The 14,532-nt window shown below is 42.9% G+C and overlaps 1 protein-coding gene across 2 annotated transcripts in view; it reads right to left on the minus strand.

The window, feature by feature from the left end:
• The window catches only part of LOC118812753, a 62,919-nt gene that overhangs the window by 47,196 nt on the left and 1,191 nt on the right, over positions 1-14,532 (minus strand). For both annotated transcript variants that reach the window (XM_036577869.1, XM_036577868.1), the window contains exon 2: positions 13,653-13,656. In XM_036577869.1, the coding sequence (XP_036433762.1) occupies positions 13,653-13,656 (4 nt within the window). The remainder of the gene's footprint in view (positions 1-13,652; positions 13,657-14,532) is intronic.

Raw genomic sequence — 14,532 nt, forward strand, 5'->3', positions numbered from 1 at the left:
CTATTCATCCCTGCAACTACAGATCCTCAGCATGATCTTGCCATCTCATTCGAGAACTCTGATTTTTCCGTCTGTAGAGGCAAGAAGTCTTGGTGTAATTCTGGATGGCCAGTTATCGTTCTTGACTCACATTGCGAACCTAACTCGGTCATGCAGATTTCTCCTGTTCAACATCCGGAGGATCCGACCATTTCTCACTCGAGAGGCCACCCAGGTGCTATTTCAGTCTCTTGTCATTTCAAGGCTTGACTACTGCAACTCACTCTTGGCTGGTCTTCCCATGCAGCCATCAAGCCTCTGCAACTCATCCAGAATGCAGCAGCACGGCTCGTCTTCAATCTCCCAAAGTTCAGCCACATCACCCCACTGCTGCGCTCTTTCACTGGCTTCCTGTAGCTGCACGCATCAGATTTAAAACCCTGATGCCTACAAAGCCAAAAATGGACCAGCCCCTACCTACTTGATGGCAATGATCAAAACTTGAACTGTATCTCGAGCCCTTCGAGCTTCGAGTACAGCTTGGCTTGACCTGCCATCCTTCAAGACACGCGGAAGACCAGCATCAAGACTGTTCTCTGTACTGGCACCCAGGTGGTGGAATGAACTCCCACTGGCTCTCCGAACAGCAGAGTCTCTCGCTGTCTTCAAATGCAGACTGGAGACACATCTCTTTATACAGCACTTAAATGAGCACTGAGTTAAGTATTTATTGTAATGTAATGTATTGTACTGCACTTATTGAAATGTATTGTATTGTATTGTATAGCACTGCACTGTGTTTAATTCTTAACTTATTCTCTTGGTATCAATAGGGATTTTCTGATTCTAGCAGTATCTGAGCTCAGGACCAGCTTCCTCTCTAACCTATTGGTAACTAGCAAAGATACTTTCTCTAGATGGACAAAGCACTTTTTGTAAGTCACTCTGGATAAGAGCATCTGCTAAATGCTGTAAATGTAAATGTAAATGTTCTCACAGCTGCCGAGCGGGAGGAGGTACAGAAGCATAAAGTCCAGAACCAGCTGGTTCTGAGACAGTTTTTTCTCCTGAGGCCATCAGGCTGCTGAACAGCCAGTAGTGCTGGTGTATCGGTCTATAGGCCTGTCACTGCACCTCATCATCATGATGATCTCCATAAACAATCCACACCGCATACACACTATAACTAATACTACTCTATACTTACACATATAGACTGACATCTTGTACATCTTCTATCCATATATTGTATAATCTGGAAGATTTCTGCATCAGTATTCTACCCTTGTGTACCTGCATCTCATTTATTATCCACCACAGACTAACTGCACATATGGAAATGTTTACAACTGTACATATCATAGTTTTGCATAGTTGTACATTGGAAACAGTGTAATATGTATCTGTGTAACTATATATATATATATATATATATATATATATATATATATATATATGTGCATAGCCCACGTATGTATGTGTTTAAGTTCTACAAGGGGGCTACGCACATAACACTTTCACTCACCTTTGAACCTGTGTAATGTGATGTGACAATGAACGTGATTTGATTGGATTTGATTTCATTCTGGATATCAACTTTGTTATGGACATTAATTTTATTGGAACTACATTCTGGATGTTAATTTTATTAGAACCTTATTCTGAATATTAATTTTCTTAGAATTTCATTCTGGATGTTAATTGACATCACAATTGTGGGCCTGATCTCCAGTGACAACAAGGAGGCCTACAGAGAGGAGGTCAGCAGTGAGTCAGGAGAACAACTTCTCTCTCAACGTCGACAAGACCAAGGAGCTTATAGTGGACTCATAGCGGAAAGCTCTGCAGAGGGTGGTGCGGACAGCCCAGCACATCACCGGGGTCCAGCTCCCAAACCTCCTGGATTTATACACCAGCCACCAGGAGGATTCTAAAGGACTCCACCCACCCAAGCCACTGTCTGTGGGAGGAGGTACAGAAGAATGAAAAATTTCATTCTGGACATTACTTTTATCAGAAATTCATTCTGGATGTTAATTTTATTAGAACTTCTTTCTGGATGTAAATTTTATTAGACCTTAATCTGAATATTAATTTTATTAGAATTTCATTCTGGATGTTAATTTTATTAGAATTTCATTCTGGACGTTAATTTTATTAGAACTTCATTCTGATTGAAATACACTCCACCACTGTAGGGGGAGCCCAAGAGCAGAAAATACCAATTCTGTGGTGGTTGTCTTAGTTTTGGTGACTGAAACCTTGTAAAGATCCCTGAAGCCGTGGGGGCTTCTGATGCTGCTAAAGCCAGATGAGATGTGGTGGTCTGTGTACCGCAGCCATGGGTTCTTACATTTGTGGCAAAATCTACTCATAGTGTTCCATTGATGTCATGCAGTCAGTCTGCCACCATTTCAGCAGGCAGTTAAAGTGCAGCCGCAGTTATGAGATAATAAAGCCATGACTGACCCAGCAAAGACTGACCCAGTAAAACGCAGAACACTCAGTTTAAACCTATTTTTAATCTGTATTACCTGGTACATTTGAGTGTTTAAATTTGATTGGTTGCTGTAGTGATTAACAAATGAAAGCTGAAATCTAAACGGCTGAGATTTCCCACTGCGTTACTAGCGCCCCGTCCCAAACTGCATACTAGCTCACTAAATAAAGAGAAAGTTCAAGGGGTTTGTTGATTAAGGAGCATTTAGTGAGTAAATTAATACATTTTTTGAGGTCAATTAATGTATTTATTGATGTAATTAATTTTTTATGTAAATTAATGCATTTATTGAATTAATACATTTATTGAGGTAAATTAATTGATTTATTGAGGTAAATTAATGCATTTATTAAGGCAAATTAATGGATTTTTTGAGGTAAATTGATGCATTTATTGAGGTAAATTAATGTGTTTATTGAGGTAAATTAATGCATTTATTGCGATAAATTGATGTATTTCTTGAGGTAAATTAATGTGTTTATGGAGATGAGCTGATGTTGCTTCGTATTCACCAACTTTCATAATTCATTCTACTTTTAAGGTGCCTCCGTGTAACTGCAGCTCCATTTAAGGTGGAACAGAAAATTCAGATGAGAATCTGGTGAATAAGAAGCTTCAGCTTTATATCACTGTAGGAGTTTATTATTTAAGAGCTTTGGCAGTTTTGGAGCCACTTTAATTATTTTTTATAAAATCTGACACACTGGAATGTTCTGAACTTTGGAGACGAGCTCCATCAGAGCACAGTCAGAGTTACAGCTCACCCACCAACATGGAGACGACCAACATGGTGGACTTCTTAATGTCATGATTGAATACTGTGAAGTTGTATGTGATACTGTGGTTGTAGTTTTAGCAGTAGTGACCTTATTAATTGGAGCAGCAGTAATTCAAGGGGTTGTTGCTGGTGTTACAGTAAGGAGACCACAATTCAGAAATGAAAACTAGAACATTTGCAGTTTGGTGGTCAATATATCATTAAAATATATGAAGTTTTTTTCACCATGGTAACTGCTGTACAGTAATAAACTATGGTGATGGGCAGAAAATCATACAGTTGCTACCATGGAGAGTGAAGCTGGTAAACTGGAACACTCAATAACAAAAACTGTTAAAAAATAAAAATAAAAAAACTACAATGTTTCAGTACAGTTTATTTAATTATCTATACATACATGATATTTTGAGCTATTAAGCTCATAATTCATATTCATATTAAACATTCTGGCAGTACAAAAGGCCCAAATCTACAGAAAAAACTTGTGGCTGTAGCCCAATGTCCAGACCCTAAACTCCCCCCTGGGCAGCTGCAGTTCTGGACAGACAGAGTCACTGCTATCAGCATATGCCATATGTCATATATGGAGGCTGAAAAAGTGACGCAGTTTAAAATGATGCTCTGTTTGTGTATCTATGTGTAGCTACATTCACTTAGACTGTCTGTCTGTACAAATCAGAGCCACCGATCAGTTGGTAGAGTGATTCAGTCCTGTAACTCCACCCCTGCTTTAACCCCTGGGTCATCTCGAGTCCTGAAAAGACATTTGTGGTGATGTTGTGGACTCTCTGGACATTTGCAAGATTCTGGTCGAGTTTTACACAGCAGTGTTCTCTAGGTGAACTAGAGTAAACTAGATGAGCGAGCGGTTGAAATGGTCAGTAGAGAGCAGCAGCAGCACCCTCTAGGTGAACTAGAGTAAACTAGATGAGCGAGCGGTTGAAGTGGTCAGTAGAGAGCAGCAGCAGCACCCTCTGCTGGCCACAACAAGCATAATGCGATACATCTGCCCATCTGCTCTGCTGCAGGTCTTTCTTGGGACTTTCTGGAGAAAACTGGAAAAGCATAATAGATCCCCTTTAATCCATTTATGGTGGAGAGATACATGAAGGGTGTTGTGAGGCAAAATAGTCCCCAAAGTAAACCTTTAAAAAAAAAATTCAGATTAATGTCTATTTTATCCATATCAAACTTATTTATTTACTTTGGATAGTAAATAAAATGGTTATATCTGTGTTGTAGTCATGGTGACCCCTGTAAAGAAATCTGACACCACTGTAAAAAAAACCTGAGTCTGTATGTTTCTCTACAATTAACTTCACATCAAAACACTCTGAATGACTCTGTTTACATCTCAAAGTCTAAATCATTCAGAAAACTGAAATTCCCCTTTAAATTACAGAAACACAAAGTACAGCAGAACTGATTACACGTTTCATTATTGTAGTAGGGATTAATTTGGTCAAAAAAGGCCTCAGAAAACTCTTATGATGATGTCATTCTGACTGAACACTGCCTTGAGCCGACCCATATCCTTCAGAGCAGTCCCGTAACCAGTGGGAGACTTTGATTTTGGATCTTTCTTTGTCATCGTCCGTTGGCTCAGACTGGGTCTCTGTGGAAAAACGGAAAAGCACAGATGTAAACTGAACAACTGGCTGTCAGTTACTTTTCTATCATCTATCATCTAAAACTGTGGTCTGATCCTCTTCTGTAAAGTCTTTGTTCTAGTGCGGTTCTGCGCTCTTCCTCACAGTAACTGAGATCTTCCTCGTCTCCTCTTCTGTAGAGTCTCTGTTCTTGTGCAGTTCTGCGCTCTTCCTCACAGTAACTGAGATCTTCCTCGTCTCCTCTTCTGTAGAGTCTCTGTTCTTGTGCAGTTCTGCGCTCTTCCTCACATTAACTGAGATCTTCCTCGTCTCCTCTTCTGTAGAGTCTCTGTTCTAGTGCGGTTCTGCGCTCTTCCTCACATTAACTGAGATCTTCCTCGTCTCCTCTTCTGTAGAGTCTCTGTTCTAGTGCGGTTCTGCGCTCTTCCTCACAGTAACTGAGATCTTCCTCGTCTCCTCTTCTGTCTTCAGTGTGAGAAATGAGGAACAGTCACTCTTCACTCCAAACTCTTGGGAAACTGGGCGAGTTTTCAGATTTACAGATCTGCTGCAGCTCATTGTAAAGCTTTTCAGAGGAATCCGGGCAGAGTTACAGTTTCTAGGCTATGAAGGACCAACTGGGTGAGCCAGTCTGCTACAGCGCCACCCTGAGGCAGAGCAGTGCTGCATATCAAAGACAGAGGCTCTGAGTTTTGTGGGTGAAACAGGCTAAACATGTAAAAATGAACTTGTATTGAAAGTCTATATTTCTCTAATAGACAGCATAACATCATAAGCTTATTTTCAGGGTCCCCCAGAATTTTGATTTTGAGACATTCAGGGGGTCCAAGAGGGTAATTAGGTGGTCCCAGACCCCCTGTATTTCTCACCTTGATTAAAATACTTTATTTAGTAATTTACAGTTGAAGATTTGTTGCTCACCCCATCCCCGATCGCTCAACATTTCCAGAAATCTCCCCATCATTGCCTCTTCTTGTTTGCTCCACTCCCGATCAAGCATCTTTTTAATCTGACTCTTAAGTTTTAGGGTGCTTTTAGCCTCATAGTGAACTGTCCTTACATCTGCATGAAGACACAGAGACATAATGTTCTTGTAAAGTATAAAACAATTAAATAAAATGTAATTCTGAAAATGTTTTGACAATGTAATTAGCAAAACTTCACAATACAGGAAACAGGTGGACGGATTTACTTACTGCAGGACTCCAGCTCTGTTTGAGACACTTCCTCATCAACATGGTCGTCTGTCTCAGTGTGTAAACTCGTCTCACTCACTGCAAATAATATGTAGTGTTATTTCTGTTGTAAGAGCTTAAAAGCAGAACAGGTGTCTGATTTCTATCATCAAACTACCATCTAAAACTGCTTGTGCTCAAATCCACAGCTTAAGAGCTCATTAAATTATTGTGTTTAGTAATTTACAGGTGAAGACCTGTTACTTACCATGTCTATGCTCGCTCAACATTTTCAGAAGTCTTCCCATCACTGCCTCTTCTCGTCTGCTCCACTCCCGATAAAGCATCTCTTTAATGTGATCCTTGAATTTCAGGGTGCTTTTAGCCTCATCCTGAACTGTTCCTACATCTGAATGCAGACACAGAGACATCTGTGCTGCACCATGATTTTCTTGTATAACATAAAACAGACCTGAATAAAGTACAGTTCAGCAAATTCTTGGACAATGCAATTGGTGAAACTTCACAATACGGCAAACAGGTGGACTGATTTACTCACTGCGAGACTCCGGCTCTGTTTGAGACACTTTCTCATCAGTGTGATCCTCTGTCTCAGTGTTTAATCTCGTCTCACTCACTGCAGAAAATATGTGAGGTTATTTCTATTGTAACAGCTTAAAACAGCTGATGGCTTATGTAGGGATTATAAAGAAACTCACTGTCAGGAGGGAAATCCAAACTTCTGTTTCCTCTTTGGGGGAGTGCAGCTTTCACCTTTGAAACCTTTTTCAGAAGCTCTTTGTCCCTTTTTCTCCATTCCTCATCCACGAATCGGACAATGTCCTGTAAGTCACACTCATCAGTGGTCTCAGTTTGTGCGTCTTCTTCTTGCTTTGCATGAATTCCACCAAATTTCTCAGTATTTGATTGGAAAAAACTGTTTCGAGCCACCATCTGATCAATCTTCTGGAGCAGTTCTGTAACCTGAACACGATTCTCTCTATCCTCATTGCTGAAGATGTGATATCTGTTCTCACATTTCTCGACCACCCACTGCAGAGCTTCACCTTCACTCTCAATGTGCTGCTCTATGGTCACGTCTCCAATTATGTCACCTGATGTGAAAAGTACAATGGTGTGTCGCCACACCTGCTCTCCAAGTAAGCTCATATTCTCTTCAATGACCTTTCTCTGTTCCTCGTGGAATGATGTGTCTGCAGGAATCACTAGAAGTATGCAGTGTGGGGGGGTGACAGTCTGACATACACCATTTAAAATTCCAGACTTTATCCATGCTGGAGTGTACTGAGCAGGAAAGTACTTAAACCAGCTGGGTGTATCGAGCACAGTTACTGGTCTTCCATCCACTTCCCCACGTGCACTTTGACATTCAAGAGTACTTTGATCAGTAGTAAATACTTCTTTGTTAAGGATGGTATTCCCAGCTGAACTCTTCCCAGCAACCACCCAACCCAGCAATGCGATTCTCAGCTCTGAGAAAAAATAGTATATAAATAGTATATATTATATAGAGAACAACAAAATATAACACATATAATTTGGAAACAGCAAGAGAACATCAGCTCCATAAATGTTCCATCCTTGAAAATGATACTTTTCCCTAGGTCGGGACCTTGGTATGGCAGAAAGTTTTGTGTGGACATGTCATCTGAAGCAGTATGCTCCAGGTAGGGTCTACAAGGCGAACACATATAGAGTCAAGACCCAGACCAACATGATCCAAAATCCCCTATGGATGATGGACATTATATATTGTGTACCTTGCACGGTAGAGGGTTACCAGGACCTACCCCTGGAGCCAATCCTGGGGGTAGTGTTTCTCGACAAGTGCCTGGTGGCCGGGCAGCCTATGTAACCCTCCTGGGCTCAGCCTGAAAAAGCAAAGTTGGAGGGATTATGGGGGCCCACCACTCACAAAGTGCAGCATGGGGGACTGGTGCAGTGCCTTCCAGACAGAGGGAGATGGCGGGGAGGTCCTCGGCAGCATGAAATTCTGCAGTGTAAACTGGCTCTTAGCACGTGGAATGTAACCGCACTGGGGGTTAAGGAACCAGAGCTTGTGCAGGAGGTTGAGAGGTACCAACTAAATATAGTTGGGCTTACCTCCATTCACAGTGTCGGCCCTGGAACCAAAGTCCTTGGTAGGTCGGTCCCTTTCTTACTCAGGAGTTTCAGAGGGTGAGAAGCTGTGGGCAGGTATGGGGATATGCACAAGCCCCCGGCTGGCTGGTGTGCAGTTGGAGTTTGTTCCAGTGGATGAGAGGGTCACAAGGAGAAAAACTTTGACTGTTGTGTGTACTTACGCACCAAACAACAGTTTGGAGTATTCAGCCTTCTTTTAGCGAATGGGTGGGGTTCTGAAAAGGGCCCCATCTACAGGTTCCATAGTCTTGCTGGGAGACTTCAGTGCTCACACTGGCAATGATTGGGAAACCTGGACGGAGTGATTGGGAAGAACGGCCTGCCTGATCTAAACTCGAATGTTGAATTGTTATTGGACTTCTGTGCTACTCATGGATTGCCCATAATGGACACCATATCTTAACACAAGGACGTTTACAAGTGTATTTGGTACCAGAGCTCCATGGGTCAAAGGTCAATGATCAATTTTTTCATTGTTTCATCTGACTTGGGACCATATGTTCTGGACACTCAGGTGAAGAGAGGTTCTGAGCTGCCAACCCATCACCATCTGGTGGTGAGTTGGATCAGATGGCAGTGACAACTAGTGGTCAGACCTGGTAGTCCCATTTGGAAAGTGATGGTATGCTGGGAACGACTGGCAGAGGCCCCTCTCCAGAATGATTTTATCTCCCACCTCCGTCAGAACTTTTCTCATGCGCTGACGGAGGTTGGGGACACAGAGTCCAAATTGACCCTGTTCAAAACCTCTATTGTGGAAGCCACTAGGCATAGCTGTACACACCCCTACAAATCAGGCTGGTTATATGTAAATAGTGCATAATAAATGCCTGAAAATGCCCATGCCTACTGTTAGAGCAATAATCAAGGAGTCTAAAGTGACTGGATTTGTAGTGAATTTAGGGCCGGATTCACAAAAGTGTCTTAGGAAACAAAATCTTCTGAAATGTGTTTTCAACTTCATTCTTGAAAAGAAAGTTATAGAAAATTGCTACAATTTAAATAACTTCTTAAGAATTGTCTTATTTTTTCTTAACTATTTTCTTAAGCATAATCCTAAGAACAAGTGTTTTCTTGAAAACATTATGTTCTTAAATGCGTTCTTAATCGTACGACAGCCTCACACTCATCTCAGGCCATGAGAGTTGACCAGCTGAGCGTTTAAATTTATCAAACCCAAACGCTGCCTCTGCTGCTCCTCATCCTCGACTCATACTTTCCTACTTTTTACTGTCACCCCGCAATTATTATAGTTTTTTATTTTTTCCTGTTGGCTGTTTCTTCCATCATCAACTCTTGTTCTTGTTCAATAAAATGTTTTAAATACTTGGTTTGATGTTTTTCCCCATTTTCCCGTCTCAACAGAAATAATAGTTAGTACAAACTCAAAAATGTATTATGGCAAGCTGTAAAATGCAACACTCCTGGGCAAGACAACAATGAATAATATCTCAAGAAAATTTTAAGGAAATAATTAAGATCGTCTTAATAGGATATTTGAGAACTTAACTTTTTTTCTGAGAATTGCATTTAAGAACATTCTTATGAACTTCTTAGTGTCACAAGTTTCACAAGTTGTTTCTTAAGAAAGCTTTCGTGAACCCGGGCCCAGACTCTTTGGCCAGATGAACCAAAAATAGGGCTTTTCAGCAACAAACACTGAAGCTGGATTTGGTGTGAAAAAGGATAGTTACACAGAAAAGTACCTCACCCCACTGTTGAATACAGTGGAGGATCTGTGATGTTTTGGGACTGTAAAGTAGCAGCTGATTTTAAATGAAAATCTGCCATTGCCAAAAAGCTAAAACTGGATTGTCATTGGATCTTCTAGCAAGGCAATGATCCAAAACGTATTCAAATTCACACAAAAACGATTCAGTGACCACACAGTCAAGCTTTTGACATGGCCATCCCAGCCCACTGATCTAAATCCCACTGATCAGTCGGGTGAGTCCAAATGCAAGGATGAGGACTCTCCAGAATCCGGAAAAGACAGTTATGTTGGCAAATGGAGGTTGCGTAAATTGGTAAGTAGTAACTCAAAGAGCTACGACTAAATTTACTTCAATTAGAGATTTGATTTTTTAATGTTTTTGATTTTTTTCAGTGTGAGATTGAGCTAATCAACCATAAAGATGCTCATGTTTCATGATCTTTTTCACCCATCTTTAAAGGGTGCCAGCTGACTAACTTACCCTCTTTGTCAAGATGTGTATTTTGTTCTAGTTGTTTTAACTCTCTGGACTTTGCTCTGGTCATCACAGTCCTCTTCCACTCTGCAGCCTCCTCCAGTATCTTTGCCTCAATTTGGAAATGAGCACCATCATTTATTCGCGCTGTATCCTCAATCTTTTCCAGCAGCTGCGTCACCTGAGATGTTTTATCTGAGACTGTACTGTCAAAGACATGATATCTGTTCCCGCATCTCTCTATCAGCCACTTTAGAGCTTCCCCCTCTTTTTCAATGTGCTGTTCTATAGTTCTTTTCCCCAGAGAGCGGGTTCTAGTGAACAACACAAGAGTGTGTGTCCAGATCTGGTCACCAAGGAGTGCAAGGTGATCCACTGCAGCTTTCCTGTGCTTCTCTGTGAATGGAATGTCAATCTCGGTGACCAGCAGGATCGCGTGGGGTCCTGGATGGCACAAAGAAACTCCTCGAATGAGCTCCTTTTTCAGAAAGTTTGCAGTGTCGCTCAGTGGAAAATGCTTCCACCAGCCTGGAGTGTCAACCAGCGTCAGCTCTCTTCCACACACATTTCCCTGTAGCTTCTCACACTGAGCAGTCCTCTTCTGATTCGGCAGGAAGCCTTCTCCAAACACGGCATTGATCAGTGTGGTCTTCCCAGCAAACTTCCCCCCAAACACCACAGCTCTGAGCTCTACAAAGCAGAGAACAACAGACAGACAGTCAGAGGAATAAACAGACTCATTACGGGAGGAGAAAGAGTATTTGTATGAGACGTAACATGTCTCTTGTCTCTGTGTCTAACACATGCCATGGTAGATTCCCTGAGCTATTCATGCTACCTGAAACAATAATATCCTTCAGTGGAAAACAGAGAATAATAAATTATCCAAAGCTGCATGTTTCAAAGTTCTAGATTACATGCCCAAACCATCCCTTTCAGGGCTAAAAGTCCGATGCCACTCTCTGTACTTCAGCTGAGGAAAGTGCATATCACCTGACACTGTGTAACAAGATTATAGTAGGTTATAGTCAGTGAGGTCACAAAATATACTTTAAAGAACACTGGGTTGTCCAAACAAATGAGGTGAAGTTGTTTGCGGTGGGTAGTGGTGGAAAGCCGGGGCTCCCCGGCGGTGTGGCCTTCCTGTGGGGGGAGCCACCAGCTCTTGAGGAGCTGAACACGCAGTGTCAGAGCAGGTTAGTGGATCTCCGGGGGCAGGGTGCACCATCAGAGCGAGGGCACCATGGCTTACTGTGATCTGAGGGGTTCCACTGAGCCCAAGAGCAGGACGCAGAGCTCTCTTGGACACACGGATGGCTCCAGACTGGACAGAAACTCAGTTCGGCAGACTTGACTGCTAAGGCGTTTTGTGCTGGTTGGGATGCATGATTAGATGTTGTGCCATGTGTAGGAGGAGCCGGTGCCTGGGAAGCGTGTTGCAGCCGCTGGTGCCACACAGCCTTAGGGAGGTGGTGTTAGGCAAGGTGCACGCTGAAGCAGTTGCAGCAGAGGTTCTGCTGGCCAGGCTGCTGAATGGATGTGAAGCTATATGTGCACTTCTGTGATCAGTGCACAGCAAAGAAAAGACCCCCACAGTAGTCACATGACCCACTCAGTCTCTGATGGAGAGAATGCCCATGGTTTTAGTGTTTGGCTGCCCGCCAGGGGCAGAACAAGACAGAGTACCCAGAGCAGTGTACGCCACTGCACCAAGGACAGAGACCTGAGAAAGGACTGGGGGTGCCTGGGGGTGCATTTGTGCTGGACAGGCCAGACAAGGATATTATTTGGGCTGTGTGGTCACCAACACAGCTGAACCTGGGCCACTGGCCTTGCAAAGTGTCTCTCAGGAAGCAATTAATGTTGTAAATGTTGAAATGTGTTGTAATATGTGTTACTACGTGGTTGTTTGTTATCATGTTGTCTTCTGTGTATTTATTAATTAGTGTGTCCACCACCTTCATGTTGTGTTTCTCTTTTTGGTCACTCTTTTCCCTGTGTTTCCCCTCCCATCTCTTACAGTCAAGAGTTCTTTTAAGAGAGAATGGCACCCTTGGGTCTTCTTCTCTGCCAACAGTTCTATAGTCATGTTCATTTGTACACAGCTGCCAGGTTTAGTAGGGGGCAGGACACAATCTAAGGTGCAGGAAAATGTGGTTAAGCAGGTTTAAGTAGAATGCATGTTTTTTGCTTTCCTGTTTCCTTATAGCAACATTTTGATCACTATCTGACAGACGTTTTTCAAGAGTCACCTTGAAGTTCTCTGATTCTTCATTATAAGTGTTTCTGATGACTGGTTTGTGTGTAAAAGTCACTTTGATTCACACTTGTTTTAGTCACTCTCTCAGAGGCTGTAATGGAACACCAGCCAGGATGAAGTACAGCCTCCATTTACAGAGTTACAGCTAATAGAACTGAACTGAATTGCTTACTGGGTCCTGGATTTCCTGACTGAGAGACCTCAATTAGTCAGGATCAGTAATAATATCTCCAGCACCACCATACTGAGCACCGGCGCCCCTCAGGGCTGTGTGCTTAGTCCACTGCTGTTCACTCAGCTGAGTCACGACTGTACTGCAAAGTACAGCTTAAACCACATCATCAAGTTCACTGATGACACGACTGTGATGGGTCTGATCAACAAGAATGATGAGTCAGCATACAGAGAGGAGGTGCAGCGGCTAACAGACTAGTGCAGAATCAACAACCTGTCTCTGAATGTAGACAAAACTAAGGAGATGGTTGTCGACTTCCAAAGAGTGCGAGGTGACCACGCCCCACTCAACATCACTGGCTCTGCTGTGGAAATCATCAGGAGCACCAGGTTCCTCAGTGTCCACATCACAGAGAACCTCTCCTGGTCCCTCAACATCAACTCCATAGCCAAGAGAGCCCAGCAGCGCCTCTGTTTCCTGCGGAGACTGAAGAAAGTTCATCTCCCCCCTCCCATCCTCACCATGTTCTACAGGGGGACTGTGGAGAGCATGCTGAGCAACTGCATCATGGTTTGGGAATTGCACCGCCTCCGACCGCAAGACCCTACAGCGCATAGTGAGGACAGCTGAGAGGATCATCGGGGTCTCTCTCCCCTCCATCATGGACATCTACACCACACGCTGCATCCGGAAAGCCAACAGCATCGTGAACGACCCCATCCATCCCTCACACAGACTTTTTTCACTGCTGCCGTCTGGCAGAAGGTACCGGAGCATCCGTGCCATCACTGCCAGACTCTGCAACAGCTTTTGGACTGAAAACCTCCCTCACACACGTACTCCACACTTGCACTATCTGGAACATTGCTGCTAACACTGTGTTCTACTCAAGTACTGTATATCCTACCTCAGTAACTGTTGTGCTCACGTATGTTATAATCTGACTGCGTAACTCACAGATCACAGCATGTTAAATATCTCTGCACCTTATTCCACTACCCTACCTCACGCTCCACCATTTCGCTCCACTGTGTACACAGATGGAATGACAATAAAAGCCTCTTGACTTGACACCATATTTAAACATTAATCTGTATCAGAGATCTGAGAGCTGCTCCTGTAAAAGTGATTGATCTTGTTTGAACATTTGAATGTGTTGTGAATGTCCTGCCTGTTACACTAACTGTCTGTTTCATCAGGTACCTCTAGGTCAGGGGTCACAACCCAAATGTTAAGAAGAGCCATTTTGTCCTTTCAACAAAAATCAACCCACTTAAGGAGTCACAACACCTCATGTTCCCATTTGGAGTTACACCCCTCCCATCTGAAGCTATGTCCCACCTGCTTGGAGTTTTGCCCCTCCCATTTGAAGCTATGTCCCACTCATTTGGAGTTATGCCCCTCCCTTTTGTTGTGTTTGTTTGTTGGTGTCCTTCCCCCTCTTTCCCTGTGGTTCCCATCTGTTTCAGTAAAGAGTTCCTTTAAGAGAAAATGGCAGACTTGGGTCTGCTACTGTGCCAACACTACAATCCTACAGTCATGTTCATTTGTACACAGTTGTCAGGTTTAGTAGGGGGCAGGGCACAATCTAAGGTGGAGTAAAATGTGGTTAAGCAGGTTTGAGTACAATGTGTTTTTTCCTCACAGCATCATTCTGATTATTATCTGACAGACATTTTTCAACAGTCACCTTGAAGTTTACT

This window comes from Colossoma macropomum, unplaced genomic scaffold, assembly GCF_904425465.1.
Source record: "Colossoma macropomum unplaced genomic scaffold, Colossoma_macropomum, whole genome shotgun sequence".
In the NCBI taxonomy this organism is placed as follows: Eukaryota; Metazoa; Chordata; class Actinopteri; order Characiformes; family Serrasalmidae; genus Colossoma; species Colossoma macropomum.